Source organism: Mirounga angustirostris, unplaced genomic scaffold (assembly GCF_029215605.1).
Source record: "Mirounga angustirostris isolate CCGP_5_RB_7025 unplaced genomic scaffold, mMirAng1.0.hap1 SCAF_14, whole genome shotgun sequence".
Taxonomy (NCBI): Eukaryota; Metazoa; Chordata; class Mammalia; order Carnivora; family Phocidae; genus Mirounga; species Mirounga angustirostris.
Genome location: NW_026991722.1, coordinates 35,151,658 through 35,173,706, shown reverse-complemented (window position 1 = coordinate 35,173,706; position 22,049 = coordinate 35,151,658). Strand labels below are relative to the sequence as shown.

The window sequence follows — 22,049 nt, the reverse complement described above, 5'->3', positions numbered from 1 at the left end:
CCAAATTAAAACATGCATGATAAATGCCAGGAAAACAGAGGAAGACAAAACCCCAACCTGGAGTGAATTCTCTCTATAAATCTTCCCCCTACGCCCCCCTCCCCCCCACCACGGCAGCCCTGCTAATAGCCATTAAATTATTAAGATGCGCTGCAAGGAGAATGCCAATGTCAGTGGCACCCGCCCCACTGCCCACCTCAGCCCCCTGCCTGTGGGCCTGACTCTGGAGGGGCTGGGGAGGAGGGAGACACCCAAGAGGGGGCTGCTTTCAGGCCAGCAGAGATGCAGAGTGGTGGAGAGCGTTCCTCTTGGGGACAGGAGTGCGAGGCTGGCCACGTGGTGCCAGCACTGAGGGCCACCTGCTGGGGCCCAGCCAGGCTCTGTGGCGGGGCGCGGCACACCTGTCCCCGAGGAGGACACCGTCTCCATGGAGCGATGGGAGAGAGCCACCCACTGCCTGACTGTACAGCTGAGGCAGAGGGCAGGAAAGGGGCTTCGGAGCCAGGAAGACCAGCGGGGAAGAGCTGGAAGAAGCACGCCAGCGGGGTGGACCATGATGGGGGCTCTGACCACACAGAGCTGGAGCTGAGAAGGGTTGGAGAGGACCATCCAAGGGTGGGAGTGTGCCCGAAAGTGGATGTGTACTTGGAGGTCTAAAGGCATCAGGCATTGGGTGGGTGGGGGGCAGCTTGGGGGCTTGTATTTCATGGTGACAATAAGGCTCTTGAACTTACACTTTGATTCCCATTGCCCCCTGCCCCTCCCCTGACCCCTGGCACCTGCATCCATCTCTCCCTGGTCTCCCTGACACCCTGTGCGGTCTCCCCTATGGGCAGCCAACCTTCCCAGGTCCAGCTACCATCAATCGCCAACCTCTTCCGTAGTCTCCAGGACTCCCTATCATCTTCCAAAAAACCCCCCAGTTCTTTAGCTGGGCATTCCTGGGAACTCTCTCCTCTGGCCATCTGGTTTCCTCGTTTTTCTTGGACAGGCTCTATGCCATGGGGCCTGCATTTCTTGTCTCACCAGCTTTTCAGCCTTAATCCCATCCCACAGAGAGCCTCCTCCAGAAAGACTTCCCGGACTGCTCTCCCCTCTGCCAGCTAAGTTTCGTTATCTCCACTGCTCATCTGGTGCCCGTGAGGCCATGAACTGATCTCCGTGTGGGCTTCTCTAGGGCCCGGAGCTCAGCAAAGGCTTGACGACGTCTTCCTGAGACCCCAATGCGTCTGCTCTCCAGGGGCAGAGATCATTTCTTCCCCTGCAATTGGCCATTTCTGTCAAGCCTTAAACCTCCTAAGACACTTGGGACAGTTACCCCTTGTTGGGATGTAGCATCATGATGTGGGGATCATGGATCTGTCAAAAAGAAAACCCACACTGGCTGGTCCCTGCTGAAGTCCAGCTTCCACAAAGCCTTTCTCCTCGCCAGGCCCAGACAGCAAGGCCCTGAGTGTCCAGCTTGGCTCTGCTCTGTCAGGCAGTCATGAAGTTTCTCCAACTGCTCTTCCCAGCTGACCCTCCAGGCTCAGACGTGCCACAGACAGGCTCATCTTCCTGCTGACTAAGCTTGCACCCAGGCCAGACTCTCCCCAAATCCCTCCAAAGGGCCTTGGTGAGCAGAGTGAGAAGTTGGAGAGCCCATCCTAAAGGCTGTGGTCCCTCCTCATCCTCTGTGCATCTCATGGGTGCCAATGACACTGGGAGAGCTTGCTGTGCATGTCAGCCCCCAGCACAGACCAGAGAGAAGTCAGCAAGTCATGGAGGCCGGCCCAGAAGGGCTAGGTATAGAGGCTGGTTACTGTCTGGGTGGTCTTGGGCAAGACGCCTACCTCTCCTCTCTGAGCCCTCATTTTCCCCTCCATAAAGTGGGGGTGCTCCTCAGCTGACCTTGCAGGGCTGTGGCAGGGCTCAAGGTGCTCTCACTGGAGGCTCTAGATGACTGGCTCTATCTCCCTTCCAGAGCCCTGGCGTGGTTTTCGCAGCAACGGCTGCAGACATTGCCTGTTCCCACGTGTGCTGTGCTGGGCTGGGTGGGAAGGGAGCAGACGTCCCTCACAGCGGGCAGAGCACGTCTGATCCGGAAAACCGGGCAGACGCATAACACAGAAAAACACTCTGGAACAGGCCTGGTGAACTTGGACCGAAGGGTGACAAGAGACAGGATCCCGTCCGTCCCCGCCTCAGACACTGTGAAGGAGCGTAGGTGTGCATGCCCTAAAATGTGAGCAGCAATGAGACCCACAATGTACCAAGTCTGAGTCTTCCAGAAAGTGGACCCTCTTCTCCAGCCAAACCAGCTCTTCTACATTATTTCTAAGCTGTGTTTTTTTTTTTTTAATTTTTTAAAAGTTATCTCTACACCCAACATGGGGCTTTTAAAAACAATATAGAAGAACTAGGGGGCATCTGGCTGCCTCAGTCAGTAGAGCATGCAACTGTTAATCGCAGGCTCACTCAGTGCAGTGCTGAGGACCACCAGGCCCAGGAAGGGCTGCGTGTGACATTCTCTCTCTCTCTCATCTTGCCTGGCTCCCTTGAGGAAACAGGTCTTCCTCCTGCATGCCCACAGGGTGCCTGCAACAGGATGCCATGGGAGTGGCCGCTGGGTGGGAGACAGAGGCCCTTGGTCGCCTCTCTCTGTCATTCTGATTTCTATCATTGGCCCCTTCAGCCTGGGCACACGTGCGGCAGCTTTTAAATATCATCCAGGAGCCCATTTGCAATGATTAATATCCCATTTCCTCTGAAACAATCCTTTGCTAAATTAGCTGGGGCCAGAGGGAATTTGGCGAGGAGCCGCGAGTCTCAACTTAACTTGCCGAATGGATTAAAAAAACCCTCAAAAACAAAATGCAGATCAATCAACACCCCTTCCCCCAGCTGAAAACCTAAAGCCCATTTAAACTCCGCAGGTTTGCAGTTAATTATAATTTCACACCTATGGCAGGATTTACCGAGGTATTTATAATGTGTGCCTGCCCGACTGGAGTCTCTGTGGGGCCCTCACGAGGGACCCTTCCCACCAGCCACCTCCTTCCCCAACCACAGAGACCTGTCTTCACGAAGCTGCTGTTTGGGTTCAGTTATGTAAACTAGAGAGGCTTCCTGAATTTAATTTTTTTTTTCTTCTTTTTAAAGAGTCTTCAGGGAAAAAAGGAGACAAAGATTTTTAAGGGACAGGGATTACAGAGAATAAAATCCCTGGGGCAGGGGCACCTTGCTCCATCATCTAGGGAACCTAACAGTTGGAAATGCTTAAACAAAAGTAGGAGGACTGTGGTCAGACACGTGGTAGAACTTCCTGCCCATCAAAGAAGCCCAGCCCTGGGCGGACCACTTGGCCTGGCGCTGAGGTGTCTAATCCTTCAGCCCTCCCCAAAGGCAAATCACAGGGTCTGGCAGGGCGACAGTGACCCCTTCCCCAGGCTGCTCCCTAAGCACTGCGACTGTCTGGGCCCTGCTGTCTTATGTCTGACTCGAACTTTCCGAGCTGAAAGCTGTAATGCCGTCTTCAATATCAGTCCAAAATAAATCAAGGATTCATGTACACGAAAGATCAGCTGGGACATTGGCTTTGGGGCTGGTGTTCAAGGGAAAACATTACAATCTATGGCTTGAGAAATTCTGGTGGGGCTAGGACAGGACAGGCTGACAAAACGGGGTTTCCAAGCTCTGGAGAAGGCCAGGATGGACTGTGGAGTTGCTTTTCTTCTTGAAAAAACAGGAGGGGGGCGGTGAGAAGCCGACTCACGGAGGAGGGTGGAGAGATGGCTCCGGGGCCTTCCAGGCTTTGGAGTTCCATGTCCTGGCCAATAAGACAGTTAGCCATCCTCCAGCCAAAGGTTCACCATGACCCCTTGCCTCTCCCTGGGCCCAGACATGGCTGTGGGAAGGGAGGATGGTGATACCTCAGCCCCCACGAGCTAAGGATACTGGGGTCTGCAGGGTTTGGCCGGGGGTGGGTGGATAAGGAAGTGCACTCCCCCAACACATACACATTCACACATAGGCACAATGAAGTATACACACTGCCCAGCTTCCAGGGGCTTCTATGGGGACACAGAAAGTGTGGGGGCTGGTAAGGGTAGAGTCTTTTATGCTTTGAGGTGTAGCTTTGGGGCCTCAGTCTCTGGACCCCTTCTCAGCCCAGGATCTCATCCTCTGGGCTGGGCTGGGGTTACCTTTGCTCTTTCTGGGGTCTCCCAGGCAGGGCACAAACCAGGAGCCCCAAAGTTGAAGCAGATGTGCTGGACCCAGGGGGAGGCTCCGGATGCCCCGAAGGGGAGACACGGGGACAGAGGTGGAGAGGCTCGGGCTGTGGGACACAACCGGACAAGTGAGGCTGTTCTTTGGCCTGAGTCTCTGAGCGCCCTACCCCGCCCCCAGAGGAGCCTCACCCAGGAGGTCCCCACAGGAAGTGCACACTGGTCTCCAAGACTTTTCCTCCACCCTTCCCCTTGGCCGCGCCTGCACTGCATCTTCAGTCGGGGGCTGTCCAGAGTAACAGGTTTCCTTTCTTAAACCTTGTTTCCTACTCTCTTGGTAGAATTTCAGATTAATCTTCAATTCGTTATGCCCCTCTCCCCTTAGCTTTACTTTTCTGTGTACCCTGTCCCACCTGGGCCAGGCGTTCCTAACAGAATCCCGAGGGATTTCTGTCTACCCAGAAGCTTTTGTCAGTGAGACATTTGTTGCCATTTCTAAGATTCGAAAATTGAAACTTCTATTGAATTTTCATATGGCGAGACCAGCCTGCACATCTATTTCCTCTACACGCTCGCTAAATTGCCAACTTAGAGTATGGGACTAAACAGCTAGAAAAGTCTGGAAGGAACGCACCCAACCTGGGGAGGTCAACAGTGTAGCCACAGGACCTGGCAGCGGCAGGGAGCTGCCCAAGCCCCTCAGCTGGGCTGCCTGGCCTCCCTTAGCACATTCGCTGTCTGTGTCTGTTTAGAAATAAAATAATGCTCGGAGGAGAAATGAAGAACTTAATAGGATTTAAAAAGCCGCAGGAACCGATGGGGCTACAGATGGTCGAGGGGCTGGGAGGACGGAATCAGCCACAGTTTTATGGTGGGGAACGTGGCCTCGGGGAGGGCCTCAGAGCCGCATTCACATGCATTGTGTCCAACCTCATTAGCCAGCCCGGCGGGACTCCGCTGCCACGTGAGTGCCGGTCACGGTGAGGGGAGACGGCAGCCCTGAAGATGCCCGTAAATGAACGGGGAGCAGTGACGGGCTGCAGTACCACCGTCTGGCTAACTGACCGGCCCTCACCTGCCTTGGGGACCCAGTGCACACACGATGATTCTCAGGCTGTCGCGCCTGCCCCCAGCCTTCCCGTGCCTTCCTGGCCCTGCCCAGCTCCTCTCTGCAACAACACCCCCCCATTGCTGACACCCCCCGCCCCCGCACCAGACAGACTGAGACAGGAGGGAGAGAGGGAGCTGGGGGAGAGAGGCAGGGGCTCCCAGGTTTGGAGAGGGAGAGGGAGGACAGGAATGGAAACTGCTGTGGGGTCCTTCAACCCAGGTGATTCTGAAGCACTTGGTGGTGGGGGGAGACATAAAAGAAACTCCTTCGCCCTCTAGAAGCTTCGCTAGGGGGTCCCTAGATAGTAGCTTACTGAAACGAGCCCGCCAGGGTCCCCTTCGTGGCTGGAGCTCAAGGCCACCCCCTTTCCCGTATCTATCCGAGCCTCCCCCAGGCCCTTTAGCCAGTGACGAACAACAGGACTTTGTAACAGGATGCTCAGCCCTCCTGCCTGTGTCCACCCTCCACCATCAGCTGGCCTCTGGCTGGCTACCCCCTTGGATTCAGTGACAGCTGCCCCTTTGGCCCCTCTTTTCTGGGCCTCCTCAGGCCTCCCTGACTAGGCCAGGGAGGGGACTGAGCAGTCCCTCCCCCAGCTGGAGCCTCACACATCCCAGCAAAGTCAGAGTCCTCTGGACTGTGTGTGTGTGTGTGTGTGTGTGTGTGGTTTCCAGCTCCAGGTGCTGTGGAAGGGTGAGGGCCGTGGTGACAGACCCTAGAAGACCGCTGCAGCCTTGCTCACGTTCCCTCTGGAGGGATTCCCCAGGCCACACCTGCCCCTTCTGAGGGATGAGCAGCCCCTCGGCAACCCTGAATCCCCTCTTTCCTGGGACTGCCTCCCAAGTCATCTTGATTCCAAACTTCTCCAGCTCATCAGCCCCCCATGTTGTGTTTCTTCTGTCATTTCATGTTGATGAGATAAAATCAGGTGGCCTGTCTGTGCCCCACCCCCCAGTCACTGTGTCCCTGGTGGGGGACGTTTGCTTTCCACCTTACCAGGAGCGTGTGTGGGGCTGTGGGTGCTTTTGCCAGTGTGGGTGGGAGGCATGTGTTCCGGCCTCCTCCGAGCACAGCATGGATAAAGCCCACAGGAAATAAACCTTCTGGCCTGTCGGTGGTTGCTGCGAAGAGGTAAGGGTGGTTTCTGATGATGGGGTGTGTGTCTGGGAGAGGTGGGGTGGCATCAGGCCAACGTCTGCCGTCCCTGGCCCGGACCTCAGCCACTTCTTCCCTCTTCAAGGGCTCCTTCTTGGGCCCTTTCAGGGACATAGGCACACCCTCCAGCCTCAGCCTCCTCCAGTTCGGCCCAGGGGGTCCCCAAGCAGGTTTGCTGACTAAGGCCGGGGCCCTCAGAGCCTGACTCCCTGCAAGGAGCACCCATGCCTGGGTATGGGAGCCTCATTTGCCTGGGGGGGGGCTGCGGGTTGTCCTGTCTTCTGACCTTAATACTCCCCTGGGCTGAGACCAGGGAGGAGGAGGGAGGGGGTCAGGGCTATAGGGCAACACACTGTGGGCACCCATCTAGATGCTAAGAGTGAAACCCAGAGGCTGAGGGGCCCCTGCAGCCATGGCACCCAATTCAGATGCTGACCATGAACCAGCTCATGGGGCAGGATACATCTGCTTGCCGGGAAGCAAAGGAACACAAGTGCATGCCCTATAGGGAGGGTCCCTGCCTCTGAGATGACCAGGGCGGGTGGGGGTGCCCTCCCCCAGGCTCCTCTCTGTCCCCAGCCTGCCTCATTCCTCTGGTTAATGAATTGGTTTGCTTATTTGAGGGTGGCTCAGTTTAAATGTAACTTGCTCCAGCGAGCTCTGTAGGGTTAACTGGATCCTCCTTGTGGAGAGAGGGTTCCTTCCCTGCTTAACTCTTGGTGGCGGTAGCAGGGGCCAGCTCTTCTCTGCCTGTGCAGGGGCATCACAGCTCTCTGCCTGGTCCCCCCACTATGATCAGGGTCTCCTGCTTCTGGTGGAGATAAGCCCAACCCCTTGGCTTTGTGTTCAGGGCCCCATTTTCACTTTGAGTCCTCACTGTTTCCGGCCAAGTCTACACCTCTTGGTCCAGTTCCCTCCAGGAAGCCCTCCCTGCCTGCTCCAGGACACAATGAGCTCTCTTCTTTGACCCCCACCAGCTATGCTGTCTCAGGTCTAATGGGTTGGTGCAGGAGCTCCGTATTCAGCCTGGCCCTGCCTCCCTCACCTGAGACCCTGCTCTTCTTCCCTCAGCCTCCTTCCATACCCTTCTCTGTTCCCATTTCTTTCATCTTTTTTAACATTCACCTTTTCCCCAGCTTCTTTCCACCAGAAGAAGTATTTAATGGATATTAAATTATTTTAAACTGACTTTCTTTTTTCTTTTTTTTTTTTTTAAATAGCTTGGTGATAGTGCTGACTCAGGATCATCTCACTGTTTAATATTTGAATATGCAATTAATAGATAGATGTTTAGGTTTGGCTCTTCTTCCCCCTTTCCACTGCAGGAAGAATAAAAGAGCTGATTAATCTGGTTTGGGGCAAGTGTCAGCGGCAGGAGATATATGGGAGAAAGGAGATGAGGTTAGCAAGTTGGAGTCAGAGAGCTATTGCCTCCAAGGCAAGTGAAGGAGAAAAGGGTTTGCATTTGCGCTCAGTGTGGCCTCGCTGGGCACGGTGTTTCCGATACCCCACTTCAGGCCCGGAGAAAACTGGCTGGACTCTGTCTGAGCTATCTGCTCCGCACCTGAGGGGCCCCTTGCTCCTCCACAGGGGCCCCCCTCTGTGGGGCCTTTTACATGGCACCCCAACTTCTGTTCCGGATGTGGGAAAGCCTCTCCTTCAAGGCCAGCCCAGGCGCCATCTCCTCCAAGGTGTCTGGCTGCCCCCATTTCAGGGGCCCCTTCTCTGGGACTGCAGGTGCCGCCTTGTTCCGGCTACCCTCCTGTACACCAGAGATTCGCCCCCCGCCAGGGATAGGGGCTCTTCACTGCATCCTGGCCCTGCTACCTGAACGGGGTGCTGCAGGTGAGTCGCTGCATGACGGGGTGCCCTGGGGCCCAGGGCCTGCTGGGCCTGTCTCCTGGAGACGGTCTCTAGGACAGGCCCGTGGAGAAGTCCCGCGTGAGGCGGGCCAGTACTCCCCTCAGCAGCAGGGCAAGGATGCCTAGAGCTGGGTATTTGAGGAGCTTCTGGGTGTACAGCAAACCAAAGTCACTGGACTGCCGGGAACGGGGAAGGAGCAAACAGCGTGAACCAGGTGGGCATTGCCTGCCTGGGCCCTTTACACCTGAGCCATTTTTACCTCTCAGCTGACCCACCTCGCTCTCAGGATCCTCAGGATGGGAAGCTCTCAGAAGGCCAGAGGGAGGTGTGTCAGTGACAGGGTCATGGGACCCCTTGGGGGCTCTGGGCTCTGGGTGGGGGGTGAGATTTGAGGCCCAAGTCAGGAGGGTCCTAGACATAGAGGCCTTGTGCCCAGGTCAGGGTCCAGCTAGGGCCCAGAGGGCAGCAGCTGGAGCAGGAGGGACCCCGGGTCTCAGGGGCAGGCAGGCCACCTGTGGCCACCCTACCTTTCTCTCGGGATGGGGACCTTGACTCTGACTTTGCAACTAGCTTTTGCCTATTTTACTTTTTGCTCTTAATTTCCTAGAACACTCTTTGTAGGGAGGGAGGACAGGGGAGAGAGAAATTACTCAGTGCCTGTCCAAGTGGAGAGGGGAGTGACCTGTCCAGGCCAGAGCCCGGGGTGGAGGAGCTTGGCAAAGGGAGCCAGGAGCCCCTGTTGGGGCAGCCTCTGGGTGCAGTGGTGGCAGCACCCTCGCTGGTGGAGGCGCCAGAGCCTGCCTCGGGGAGTGGGGCTCTGAGCTTGTGGGGTGTGGCTGTGCCCTCCCACTCTGTCCCCTTCCAGACATCGCCGTCGGCCGGAATCTATCCCCAGGATCTTGACCTCAGCGGTCCCAAGCCCCCACGGCGGCCCTTCTCAGATTTGCCACCCTGGCCTGAACCTTCCCAGGTCCCGCTTCCTCTCTCTCCCAGACTGGCACCCTTTCAACTGCTCACGCTCCATCATGGCGGGGGTTTCCTTGGCAGCACGGAGGTGGTTCCTAAAGGAGGCATTCGACTGCCCCAGGACATGCTACTTGTTTACTTACAGGAAGGAAGGAACCCCGCCACCTGACAGACCCCAATCACCTCCTCACGCCCCTTCACTCTCTCCCCACACCGGTCACCCAGAGCTCCAAAGCCCTGTCCCAACTCCCAGCCACGAGGTCCCTAGGGCGGGAGGCGAGGGCAGGGAGTCGCTGCATCGCTGCCTCAGGGAGAGGGAGGGAGGGCTGGGGCAGGAGAGGGGGGCAGAGACAAGTGAGCCCTCACGTGAAGGGGGCTGGCGCAGGCAGCTACTACCTCCTCGGCTCTCGCTGTCCGCTGGCTTCACCTGGATCGGCCGGTTCATCTGCAACAGAGCACAGGGGACAGTGTCAGAGCAGGCCTGGGAGTGAGCGGGCAGACACCCACACCCAAAGGGACACGGGTGTTCATAGGGACCGAGGCACACGGACCGCACCTGGCGACATGCCCGCCCGCCCAACGGCTGCCCCCCGCACAGCTGCACCAAGCCCCAGCCCTCTCCCCTTGCCTATGCAGTCCCCAGGGCTCCCTTGTTTCAGGAGGCTTTCTCTGGATGGCCGACTCCGCGGTGTCCCCCCCCCCCCCAGCTTTGAGCAGCTCTCGCTAGCCTGTGATGTTAGAACCTGAGGTGTCCCCACAGCGCATCTCTGGCCAGCCCTGGTTCACTGGAGACAGCCGGCTTTGCTAAAAAGAGCTGGCCTCTGGCCACCCCGTGCCATCTCACGGATGTGGGCAGTGGGTCCCAGGGGTGCCTGAGGCTCTGGGCCACCCAGCTCCTCGTTGGAGTTGGGCTCAGGGCCGGGGTTCCTGATTGCAGCTAGCGCTGTCCCCTTGGGGTGTGTGGAGCGGGCACAGTTCCTTGTCTCCCATGGTGTCTAGGGGCCAGAAGGACACCAGGACACGGCCTGACCCCCCACGCCTCCCAGAGGCCCAGCTCGCACTCTCTCTCTTTCTCTTTCTCTCTCTCTCTCTCTCTCTCTCCCCCCCACTTCAGTGCTCGATCAGGCCACTAGGGGTCTCTGAACTCCAAGCATCGCGGCTTGGCGCTGGTCTTGAATCCTCCCTGCGGCTGGTGGCAATGCAACGGGGTGGGGGCTCCCCAGCCCTGAGGCCCCAAGACATTTCAGACAATAAAAAAGGAAGGAATCACGCAAATGGAATCCTACTTTATGTCTTTTCCAGTGCTTTCGCCTGTCAAGTACCTCCCTTATCCCCCACTGCATTTTCATTTCTCACACAAACACACCCCGACAGGCAGAGAGGGCAGGGACTGGCACCCCCATTTCGTAGATGGAGACGCTGAGGCAGAGCCACCCCACGGCATGATGAGCCCAGGAAGCCGAGTCAGCCAGGGCTACGTCTAGGCTTCCGGCCTGCACCAGGTGACTCTGTTGCCAGTTCCCCTCGTGTGCGGAGGCTGGACCAGCCAGTTACGAGCTTCCTCGGGCCTTCTGGTCTAGGATTCGAAGTGAGTTGTGGCTACGTCAAGACAAGTGGGTGGGGGAGTGTGGGTGCCCGTGACTCAGCAAGGTGAAGACAAGGCCAGGGGATGGGCAGAGGCACGAGCAAGGACAGAAAGGCAGGAGGCAGGGCACGGAGCAGAGGGAATGAGACGCAGGGGGCCTGCGGGGCGCAAGACAGGACCCCGGGGGTCAGCCCACCGAGATGGGGTCGAGCGTCATTTGCCACAGGACTTGGCACGCCTTACGGAGTTGAGGGAAAAAAAGCTATTTGTATGTAAGCTCCACCAGATAGAATATTGTGGTGTTACAGAAAGCTCCAATCACAGGGAGAAGGAAGAGGGACATAATGAAGTTCCTGGCTTCATTTAGGGAGTCCTGGATCCCCCCCGCCATAGACAGCCTCCTTTGCAGTTCTTGTGCAAAGGGTGCAAAAGGCCGAGCAGGCTTCTGACTCTGGGGGAAGGGCTCCAGGAAGGAGCCAGGGCCCTCCTGGTTTCCTGTCCAGTGCCTTTTGGGACTCAGTATCCAACCCTTTTCTGGAATGTCTCTTCTTCCTGGAACACCCCTAAATTAAACAAGGTAAATTAAACAGGGCCAATGGAATCTGTCTGTGCGAGGAGCCTTCCACCTCAGGGGGCTCCCCACCCCCAGGCAGCCAGCCTGTCTCCCTGTCCTTGGTACGTGTGCATTCGAGAATACTCTGCCCCAGGCTCATGGGCTTAGGCCTAATTTCCAGCCCTTCCAGCTCCCCAGCACCACCCCAGCCCTCCCTGACCTCCTACATGACTTACTGCTAGACTCCAATTTGGCTGTGGGCTTCCTGGCAGCAGGGGTCCAGGGGCTCATATGGCTTCCCCCCTACCCTCAGCCATGGGCTAGACACCCACAGGGTGCTCTACACAGACTGGTGGACTGGAGCTGAGCTGGTTCCCAGGGACCTGTGGCTCCCAAGGTCATTTTTCGTGTTTTATTACGATCTAGGGATGGTCAGCATCCAGAGAGCCTTTGCGGGGCTGTCAAAGAGGTGCCAGTCTTGATGGAGAGATAAAATACGGCCCAGTGCTTTCTTAATTCTCAGCAGAAATAAAGTGTCAGGCTCAGTTGGGAAGATTTCTCAGCTGGAGCAGGTTCTGTACAGATGCGTGGGGCCTGGATGGAGATCTTCTCCCTTGGCCAGTGTCTCTCTTCCCTGTTCTAGACTTCAGCCCTGTCCAGCCTCACCAAGGCCTGGTTCTGCCCTGAGGAGGTGGGGGGTGGACATCATGAGCTTGTCCTGGGGAGAGGAGGCTGCACCAGGCTGCAGAGATGGCCAGTGAGGAAGGGGACAGCCAGAGAGGGTAATGGGTAGGACAGTGGGAGGGGCACTGCCACCTTGTCCTTCTTCTAACTTTGCCCCTCAGACCCTGGCCACATGGCCCCAGGCTGTCCCTTACAGGTGAACAGCATGCTTCAAGGACACTGGAGCCTGCTTCTTGGCATCTTTCCTCTCCCCTGTCTGTCACGCCTCTGTCCAGCCATCCCCCTCGGTCACTGTATTATCTTTCCAGGAGGGCCTGGGGCTGGGGGCTGGTGGGACCTGGGCTGGGGTGCAGGTGCCCTCCTTGCTGATTCTCTTTCTGAGGTGTCGTCTGCGTCCCTCTGTGGCCTTCCACCTGGGTTGTGCCTCCGCTTGCCTTGGGGGGAGAGGGGGTGGCAACTCGGGGCTGCCCCCCAGGTCAGGAACAGCTCCCTGAATGCATCCTAAAGGCTTCTGGGGTCAGTCCTTCGGGGACATCATTAACAATTTGTGTTTCTGCTTCCAGCTTGGGGTCCCGTCACAGGGAGCGAGTGGTTGTTGGCCCAGGTTTTGGGGTCCTCCCTGTCCCTACTGCAGCAGAGGGCTGGTGGGTGGCTTCTTCTGTTAGTTCTGCTTCCCCTCCCCCTCCCCATCTCTGCCACTTTTTGCATCAACACATACCCATGCATTAAACAAGACATTCCATTAATTTCTTCATCATCATAACTTAAGCTGGGACATACCCTTTAAATATTCATTCAGCTATGAAAACTGGGCATTAAAATTTTAATAATGTCAAGCTCATTTGAACTAGGCTCCTTGGGGACGATTACGATACAATTAGAATAAATACGATGATTGAGCTGGTCCAAAGGCTTCACCTGTCTGTCCAATGTGGCTCCTTGCGGAAAGAGAGGTCTGTGGCCAGTGAGCAGGCAGACAGATTGACAGACAGACCAGCCTGGCTCTTTCTTGACTTCCCCTCTCCTTCCCATATCCCCTTCTCCCCATGTCAGTTCCCCCCTGTTACTTCTACCGCCCACAAGCATCTGCAGCTCTCTGCCGCCCCCTGTGGGCCAAGGTACAGAAGCATCCCTCCCCCATCTGGGAAGATGGCCCTGATTAACCCCTAGGTCCAGATATGCCGCCTTTCCTTGTCCTCCTGGGTGCAACCTGGACTGGGCTCCTGGGTGGTTTCCTATGTGAGGGCCATTTTCCCATCTGTGTGTTTCCTCTTCCTTGCCCCACAAGGGGCTCCCTGAGGCTGGAATGAATACCCCACCGGAACAGGGCCAGCCTGCAGAGGGGGCCACTGGTCCCTTAGTGCCCAGATGTGTTCTGCCACCAGATGAGGAGGGGACTGACTTCACCCAGCTTCCCCTCCACTACAGCTATCTTCCTGGGAGTTGACATGGAGGTTTGGGGACAAGAGCTGAGCCCCCTGGCCCCTCATTGCTTAAGCCAGTGCTGGCGAGAGCCCTGGGGACATCCACTCGTGAACTTCCCCTGGCTTCACTTGGGACAGCCCTCGCACCAGCAGGATCCTTAGGGCCCTCCTCCTGCCTTCTCAGGCACCTGAGCCCTCTGCTTCACACCCAGCGGCTGGCCCAGAGCTGTTTCAGAAATAAAAGGACCTGGAAAGTTATCTGTCATCCCCACTGGACATCCTCAACAACCCTCCTCTTCCAAGAAGACTTCCCTGGTTATCTCTTGGCTCCCTTAGTCACACATGGCCTTGTACTACCTTGTGAGCTCTCACTTTCTCCCCTCGTGTGTGTGTGTGTGTGAGACAGGCTGAAACAGAGAGACACTTGTTTCTCAAGCAACAGCAGGGACCCAGTTTCCTACCCACAGACCCCCTAGACCTTAACTCGGGACAAGCTCCCCTGGAGTGTGTGTGTGCATGTGCACGTTTGAGTAGTACTCGGAGGACATTACAGACATCGGCAAAGACTTCATTTCAGCTAGAGACTGGGAATAAACAAGATAAAGGAGGAAACTGGTACAGTTTCTTCGGCATAGTAGTCTCTCCATAAACCTCATCCTCCATGTTGCTTTCCAGTTCTGTGACCCAGAAATGCCTTGGAAGGTCTGGACCAACACCCCACACAGTGCCAGGATGGGTGGAGGATGGTTAGGGTGGCAGAGGTGATTGTGGTGGCCTATGGGGATGGCCAGGGTGCTCTCCACCCAGCCCCTGAGTCCCCAAATGTAATTCCAGGGTGAGTACTCAAACCTCAATGCTGAGTGAGGGTCCTTTCAGGCTCGTCTGGGACATGTGAGTGCCTGGTGACACCCAGCTCCCTGCTCACTGGAGGGTCTCACCTCTCCCCAAGCCATGGTGTAGTGTGCCAATGCCTATTCCTCTCTTGTCTTGTTCACTGAAGGTAGCTCTTATCTCTCTCCCTTCCCACCACCTCCCATGCTTGTGAGGAGCCAGACTCCTGTTCCTCATCAGTCTCCACTGTTGTTCTCATTCCCGCCAAAGAACTCAACTTTTATATTATCTGCCCCCCCCCCAACCCAGCACACATAAGGGTCGTAGAAATGGTGAAGCAGTGGACCCTGTGGGCTGGGGCCCACTGGGATAGCTGTACCCCAACCCAGCAGCATCATCGCTCTGGGAAAAGAGAGATCATTTTGCAGGGCTCCTTGTTCAAAAAACAAGGGAAAAAACCATCGTTAAAGCACTAAAATATAAAGTTTTCCCTTTCTTCCTCAGTCTCTCTCTTTCTTGGCTTGTCATGGTGTTTTTTATTTGCTGTTTGACGTTGTTTTAAGTAAAAAGAAATATAAATTTAAATTATTAGTATAGATCCTACCATTTGTCTTTATTTTGTGTGATGCCAGTTTTAAATGCAAATATCAGAACATTTAGCTCCTATGCAGAATCACCAAAATCACAGTTGTTTTTTTGTGACTTGTGCCTGGACGGTTCCTTGAGCCGGCCAGAAGAGACAAATGCAAGCCAGATTCAGGAAGGCTATGGAGGAAGAGAGAATCCCCTCAGGCTTGGAGATCTTCACAGGTACCCAGAGCGCCCCACCCTGCAACAGTGCTGTGGGGAGGGGGGCACATCTTGGGCCTGAGCACTGCTGGGCTCTCCCTTCCACTGACCACCCACTGACATGGTGCCACCTAGCCTAGCCTAGGATGGGCCCTTAGAAGTCAAGCAAGGCTTCATCTCCATCCAGAGGCCATCCACTGCCCCAACCCACAGTGGACAGTCGACCCTAAAGGGTATTGTAAATGTTCTTCCAGGATGTGCTAGACCAGGGCAAGAGGCTTGCCCTTGCAAAGACATGGCCTCTGTTGGCCAACCAGACATAACACAGTGCTACCAGCCTGGGGTACCCCTGGGTGAGTAGGCCTGACCCAAGCCTCCCCTAACCTGCACCCAGACTACCGTTGGCCAGCCTAGAGGGCTGACTGCTGGCTTGTGAAGCCCAGGATGTGCACAGATTAGGCAGACAGTGGGAGGCAGAACCTCCCATGATCAAGAGGCTGCAAGCCCTACACATGCTCCTTCATCCCACAGACTTCATTGACTTGAAACATAAGAACAAAGAGAAAATTTTAAGAATTTCAAGATGGCGACTGCAGAGCACTAAACCCCACGTGTGTGACCCTTCTGAGCGTGGGGCCTATGTGCCTGAATAGGCTATGTGCCCATGGAGCTACCCCACAGATGATGCCTATCTGGGTCCCCACCACCCTGAAGTTCTTTCCATCTACCAATGCCAGGCACCAGGCATTCCCTTGACCAGCAGGTGTTCTCAGCATTGCTCCTGCTACAGAAAGATCATGACTTAAAGATTTACCTTTTGAAGATGAACCTTGGGCAACTTTGGGAGAATAGATTGAGAATTCTCAGCCTTTGGTATAAAAGGCTAGGGGTGAGGAAACCACCACCTGATATGGACAGAGAAGAGAACTCACGCCTGAGATCATGGGGACCTAGGTGGGTGGCTCCCCAGCGACTCTGCCCTCTGCCAGGACGTGGCCATTGCAGCACTAGCCAATAGTAATTCACAATCAATTAATGGAGAAATTATTTGTTTAAAGCCCCAGGAAGGCAGATTCTGAATCACATGCCCTGTGCATAGTAGGCTTTCAGGAACCTCAGAATAAAATAAGCCTCCGCCCCACGGTTTCCACAATCCCCTAGTGAGAAGGGATGGCAGGGGAATGGCAGAAGCAGTGCACATTATTTGGAGCTTGTTGTAAATATATTAATATTTTAATTATCTCCTTAATAAATCACATATGGTTCCTTCCATAGAGAGGGGTTAGAAATTCAAGAAATCCTGTCTGTTGTCACCATGAAGTTCAGACTTAAGGACACCCCAGCAGTTAGTGCAGAGGGCAATCTGCCTTCACTGGAGACCTCTGACCTCGGTCCACTCTCCGAGGTGCACCCTGGCCAGGCCAGCTGGTGGCGCGCCCCCAGGGCTTGGGGGGCCCATCCCCAGGCTGCCCTTTCTCCTGGCTACCTCCCATGCCTCCCTTAGGCCTCAGCTTCCCCCTGTCCCTTCAAGCTTCCCATTCTTTCCTTCAAATGCCTTGCCACAGCGTGGCCTGATTATGGACCATTATTATCCCAACTTGTGGACTTATTTGTTCCATGTCTGTCTTCCCTTTGTGAGGGAAGGCCCACACCCATTTTGTTTTCCTGCTGTACACCCAGAACCCTGTGCATGCCCCATCACCGGCCTTGTTCCCTCTTGCCTCAGCCATGCCCCTAAGATAGGAGTGTCCAGAGGCCAGAGGTGGTCACCTGCTGGACAGCTCTGTTTCTGACCCAAAGGCCCTCCCCTCCAGCAAGGTGGGGTTGTGGTACCTTTGGGTGAGGAAGGGTTTGTTGAAGACTCCAGCCTTGATCCTCATTTAGAGAGACAGTCAGTGAGCACAGACCAGACAGAAGAACCCGGGGTTATTATTAAAATATGCAAATCCACAGCCCATTGAAATGCAAACCCTCCAGATAAGATTTTTAATAAATCTGGTTCTGCTCCCACTCCCCGCTCTGAGGAGGCCATCTGATTCTTGTTGGGTCAGGACACAAACCAGCATGTAGGTCCCGTCAGCTCTTCACCCCTCTTCTCTTTAGAAGGCGCAGCTAGGAGTGGCCCCTGGGTGGGGCTGGCGGCCAGCCCAGGCCCTCCGCCCATCCCTCTGCAAAGTATTTGAGGTCACCTCCAAGTCACCCACAGAGCCGCCTTACCCTGTCTCTGTGCTGGTTACAAGGCCCCCCTTCTTTACTGTCGCCCTCACCTCCTCTCATACCTATCTGAAGAGTAGAGTCCTAAGCCCCGGTGGCCCCCTCAGGGAGACTTCCGTGACGGGGTCCACACAGCCACACTTGTCCCTTTTTGAGCCATCGCCTCTGGACTCACTTTGCTGCTGTCACAAGTGGCCCTCAAGGGGATGAAGGGGGCAGGTGGATGAGAAGCAGCACAGACACCTGACAACCTTAAGGACACGGCTGTGACCCAGCCCAGGCCTGGGCCTGTTGCTCTGGGTCAGGACATGAGAGTATGCGGACCTGCGTGGGCCACCGCCACGTGCCTGGATGGGAGCTGGGGGGCCTGGGTGGTCGTGGCAGGTGACAGTTGTCCTGTCCTTCCCAAGCTCCAGGCCTTACGCCGAGCACACGAGGTGGCTTATGTCCTCCAGTCCTCTCGGAAGCCAAGTGAGCCGGATGAGCAAAGTCACGGGGAGGGGAGGGTATGGACCAGGGCTGGGCATTCGGGGGCAGAAGGCCTGGGTGAGCTGAGGAGACAGGGTGCCAGCTAGCAGGGTGCCAGAGAGTGTGAGGAAAGTCTGGGGTGTGAGTGCCCAGGCAGTCAGGCAGAGTCAGGGGGAGCCGCTGTGGCCCCAGGAGGGCCTGAGCTGATGTTGTGGGCAGTGTCCCCTGTCCGTCTCCAGCAGGGACAACAGAGGCCACCGGCCACGTTCAGAAAGAGTAAGTTTGGGGCGGCGTGCTCAGGGAAGGAGTCTGGTCGGGGATGCCTGAGAAGTGCCAGGTGAATGTTTAGATCCGAACCGGCCAGGGTTGTCTGGGTCCCCTCCCCATGTGTGGGAAGACAGAAGTCCAGGCTTATGCATAGGATGTACTTGATGGATTGAAGTAAAACTTCCCCAGTTTGGCTCTAAAGCTTGGATCCAGACGGTCCCTGAGTCCCAGCCCCAGCCTGGCCTTGTGCGCCTTCCACTTGGGAGGGGGCGTGGGGGAGAAGACCGTTGAATCCTAGCACACGAAGCGGCGGGTTGGGGGGGGCGGGCAGAGGCTGCCCTCTCCAGGGGGTGCGGCCTGAGCCGGCACTGGTGCTCCAGGCACAGTGGGGTGGGGAGCTCTGTGCACGTGGTGAGGAGGCGGGTGGGGCACGGAGCCTCCGTCCCAGCAGCCCCCCTTGCGGGCCCCGCAGCCTCCGTGGTCCAGCCCCCACAACAGGCGCTGGCAGTTGCTATGCAACAGGCTGTTCTGCTCTGCAGTGCCCAGCGAACAGCGAGCCGCGGGCAGAGGACTGACAGAGCCTATTGGTGGGGCTGCCTGCGGCTGCCCCCTCCCCTTCTCCCTGCTTTCCTCTCTCTCTCTCCTAGCCCTCTCCGAGCCTCCACCCTCTCCTTGCTCTCTGCGGTCCAAGTTTACAGAATGCCTTCCCCTCACGTGCAGGGCCGGGGGGGGGGGTGAGTTGGCACAAACAAAGGGGGTGCCGCCCCCAGCCCCCACCGTCGGGGGCCATCAAAGGTCTCTTCTGCTGGTTTCCAGGAGGAAGGGACTCCCCAGTCAGCTTTTCGGTTTCCCTTCTCCCCCCCTCCCCAGTGGGGCCGGGGTTGGGGCCATCTGTGTGGGTAGATGCTTCCTGGGGCTGTGGCAGTCCGGCGGACAGGATGGATACAGTGAGAAATCAGTGAGAAGTCGCGGAGATGGGCTAACGTGCCCCTACCCACCTGTCAGGGCTCCCTCAGGGGCACACAGCCAAGGGCAGCCTGTCTCTTTGTTTCTGAGTCCCCCGTCCATCTCACCTGCTCCCACCAACACACCAGGGCTGCCTGGCAAGGGTGGGAGGACCCGTGCAGTCCTAATTAAGATCTGCTGCTGTGGAAACCAAGCTTATTAGCCTGCGCAGCCAGGCTGGGTCGCTAACCCTCTTCAGGGCTGGGGAGGGAGTGATTATTATTATTACTATTTTCTTTAATGGCAGTGGATAGATAATTCTGGATGAAACAAGCCCTGATTCAGTTGGGAGGCCTGGCTTTCAGTGCTAGCCATCTACTTGCTCATATGAGATGGGGCAGTTACTTGATCTAGAGGCCTAGCCCCCTTGACAGTGTGGCAGGATTAATGTGAGAGCTCAGGTGAGTGCCTGGCATTCAGTCAGTGCTCAATAAATGAACCACCAGCTGTCTTCTCTCTCCTTTTCTCTTCCCTTCCTCTCCCCACACCTCTCCTTCTCCTCTCTTAGTGGGTATTTCCATCATTTTTGAGGGACTACCTAACATTTGATTTCCTTCCCCACCGCCTACCTCCTGGGCTCTTTTGGACTCTACTGAACTCTTGGACAGCCTCGGGGCAAGAGCAGATGCTGGTGGCAGAGGGTGGGAGACCATGCTTTCCTGAGGCATTAACACCCTGAGCTCAGGGACTTGTGGCCTCCCTTACCCTCTCAAAATCTCTCTTCCACCTGCTCCAGGTCTGTCCTCTCCTACTTGGCCTACCAAGTTCTCGAGCCTATTGCTTTGTTATTTATTTATTTTTATTAAAAATTTTTTTTTAGTGATCTCCACACTCAACATAGGGCTTGAACTCACCACCCCAAGACCAAGAGTCGCATGCTCTTCACTGAGCCGGCCAGCTGCCCCTGGAGCCCATTGCTTTGATGGGCCACTAAGTTTGTTCTTCCATCCATCCATCCATCTAACCCTCCAACCATCCAGTGCTTACTGAACACCTCTGTGGCCCAGCCCCTGTTCTCTGGCTTAAGGATGGCACAGCAAACCTCAAAGACATTGCCCTTCCCTCCAGAAGCTCACACCCAGTTTGCAGAAGGGCCTTGCTGAAATGGTGTTTAAGCCCCCCCTTCCTGTGCCCCATTCGTGCACCACACCTTCTGCCCTCAGTGCCACAGCATAACCGAGTCCCTAAATGCCCAGCCACATGGCCCCATACTTGGAGGGCACCCGCCACCCATTCACATGGAATTCCCTTCCTCAGCTCTTCAGTAGTTGCTCCCACACTACAGTGATGGGGGTGGGGGCTCCATCCTGCAAGGGGCGTCCTAAATCCAAGCTGGTCAGCTCTAGCGATTACAGAGGACTCATCTCCAGCCCTAACCTGCCTCCTTTTGTTTCCCCTCATCTACTCAGGTACCAGAGCTCCACCAGGCAAGTCAAGGCCATGTACCAAGGCTGCCCTCAGCTATGCAGACCTGAGAATCGGTTTCTTCCACCAAAACATGCTCACAGTCCTCCCTTCCCAGCAGCTTACTGGCCCTTCCCCTGAGAACTCACACCTCTCTAGGGCCCTTGGCTGTGGAGTTCTGGGCCTCACGGGGCTCTCTCTGGCTGGATCTGATCTCTCCCAGCCCGCAGACCACTGCCTTCCTGATTTAGACTCTGCGCCTCTTAAAGCCGAGTGGGCAGAACTGGGAAGGGGAGTGAGCACCCTGGCCCTGGAGGCTGGACAGAACCCCTCGCGGGTGTTGTCCAAGGCCCACCCTCCTGTCTGCATTTCCCTTCGGCCTGCCCCGAGTCAGGTGTCATGAGTCCTCCTTCCCCACCCACCCTGCCCCAGGAGGTTGCTCTGGGACTGTGGACCGAGTTGTCAGGCTGAGTCCCCTCCACAACCAGGAGAGGAGCTCTGCCTTCCCCACCGCCCTCTCCTCACCTGGGACCCCTCCTCCTGCCTCATGGGGCTCAGTGGGAGGCTCGGAGAGTCAGTCCCCAGGCAAGTTAAAGGAGAAAACAAAGCCCACACCAAGTAAATGACAAATCTAGAGGAAATTGCTCTTAATCCCCATACCACAGCCTGATGGTGCCGGCCAAGCACAAGCCTGAGTCATCCTAGAAATGGCACCGACATTTGCTTTTTGGAATTTGTTTTGTCTCTGAGCTTTAGATTTAATCATTCTCTCTCTCTCTCCCTCCCTCTCTCTCTCTTTCTCCCCCTCCCTCCCTCTGCCCCTTGCTCTCCGTTTTCTAATATGAGGCTGCACCACCAGCTCATCCAAGTCTGTTTTCCTGGCATTAATTAACACAGCTCTCCAGCCTCCAACAGCCTAAATGATGAATCAGGTTAAATTCCAGACAACAGCCACACACCGCCATCAATTAGCCATCTCTGGGGCAGCTTCATTAATAAGCATCGATCATGGCCCTCCTCCTCGAACATGCCAGGGTCTCTGGGTCATAGACACTGCCCATAAGAGCGTGTCAGGTTTAGGTGTGAATGTGATGGTGTGTGCGTGAGGGCTGGAGAGCGCGAAGGGGGTGGGCAGGTGAATGGGTGTGCAAGAATGTGGATGTGTGAGGGAGTGGGTGACTGGGACTTGTATGTGAGTATGTGGGGCTGACTGTGGTGTGTACATAAGGTGTGTGATGTGTGTGTTGTGTGAGGTAGGGTGTATGTGGAGTGGGGTGTGTTTAGGGTGGGGGTATGTGAGGTGGGGTTCTGGAGTTCATGGTTTGCTCTCCATGCTGGTGCCCGACTCCCCCCGCCCCCCCGCCCCCAACAAGTCTCCCCTGTGCCTTCCGCTTCTCTTCTGAATTCAACACCTGGGTTCTCCCACTTGCGGCTGGTTCTTCCCCTCTTCCCTCTCTCCCATCAGAGACTTTACCCATCCCCTTCTCTTCAACTTGCAGTCTCCTGGAGGCAATTCCAAACC

General features: G+C 56.1%; 1 protein-coding gene across 14 annotated transcripts in view; it reads right to left on the bottom strand.

Annotated features, from left to right (window-relative positions):
* The window catches only part of CELF4 (CUGBP Elav-like family member 4), a 293,550-nt gene that overhangs the window by 61,666 nt on the left and 209,835 nt on the right, over positions 1-22,049 (bottom strand). For 8 of the 14 annotated variants that reach the window (XM_064577727.1, XM_045886349.3, XM_064577729.1 and 5 more), the window contains exon 3: positions 9,700-9,748. In XM_064577727.1, the coding sequence (XP_064433797.1) occupies positions 9,700-9,748 (49 nt within the window). Of the gene's footprint in view, positions 1-9,669; positions 9,749-22,049 lie in introns of all 14 variants that reach the window. The other 6 variants (XM_064577723.1, XM_064577724.1, XM_064577733.1 and 3 more) reach the window with 1 other exon arrangement.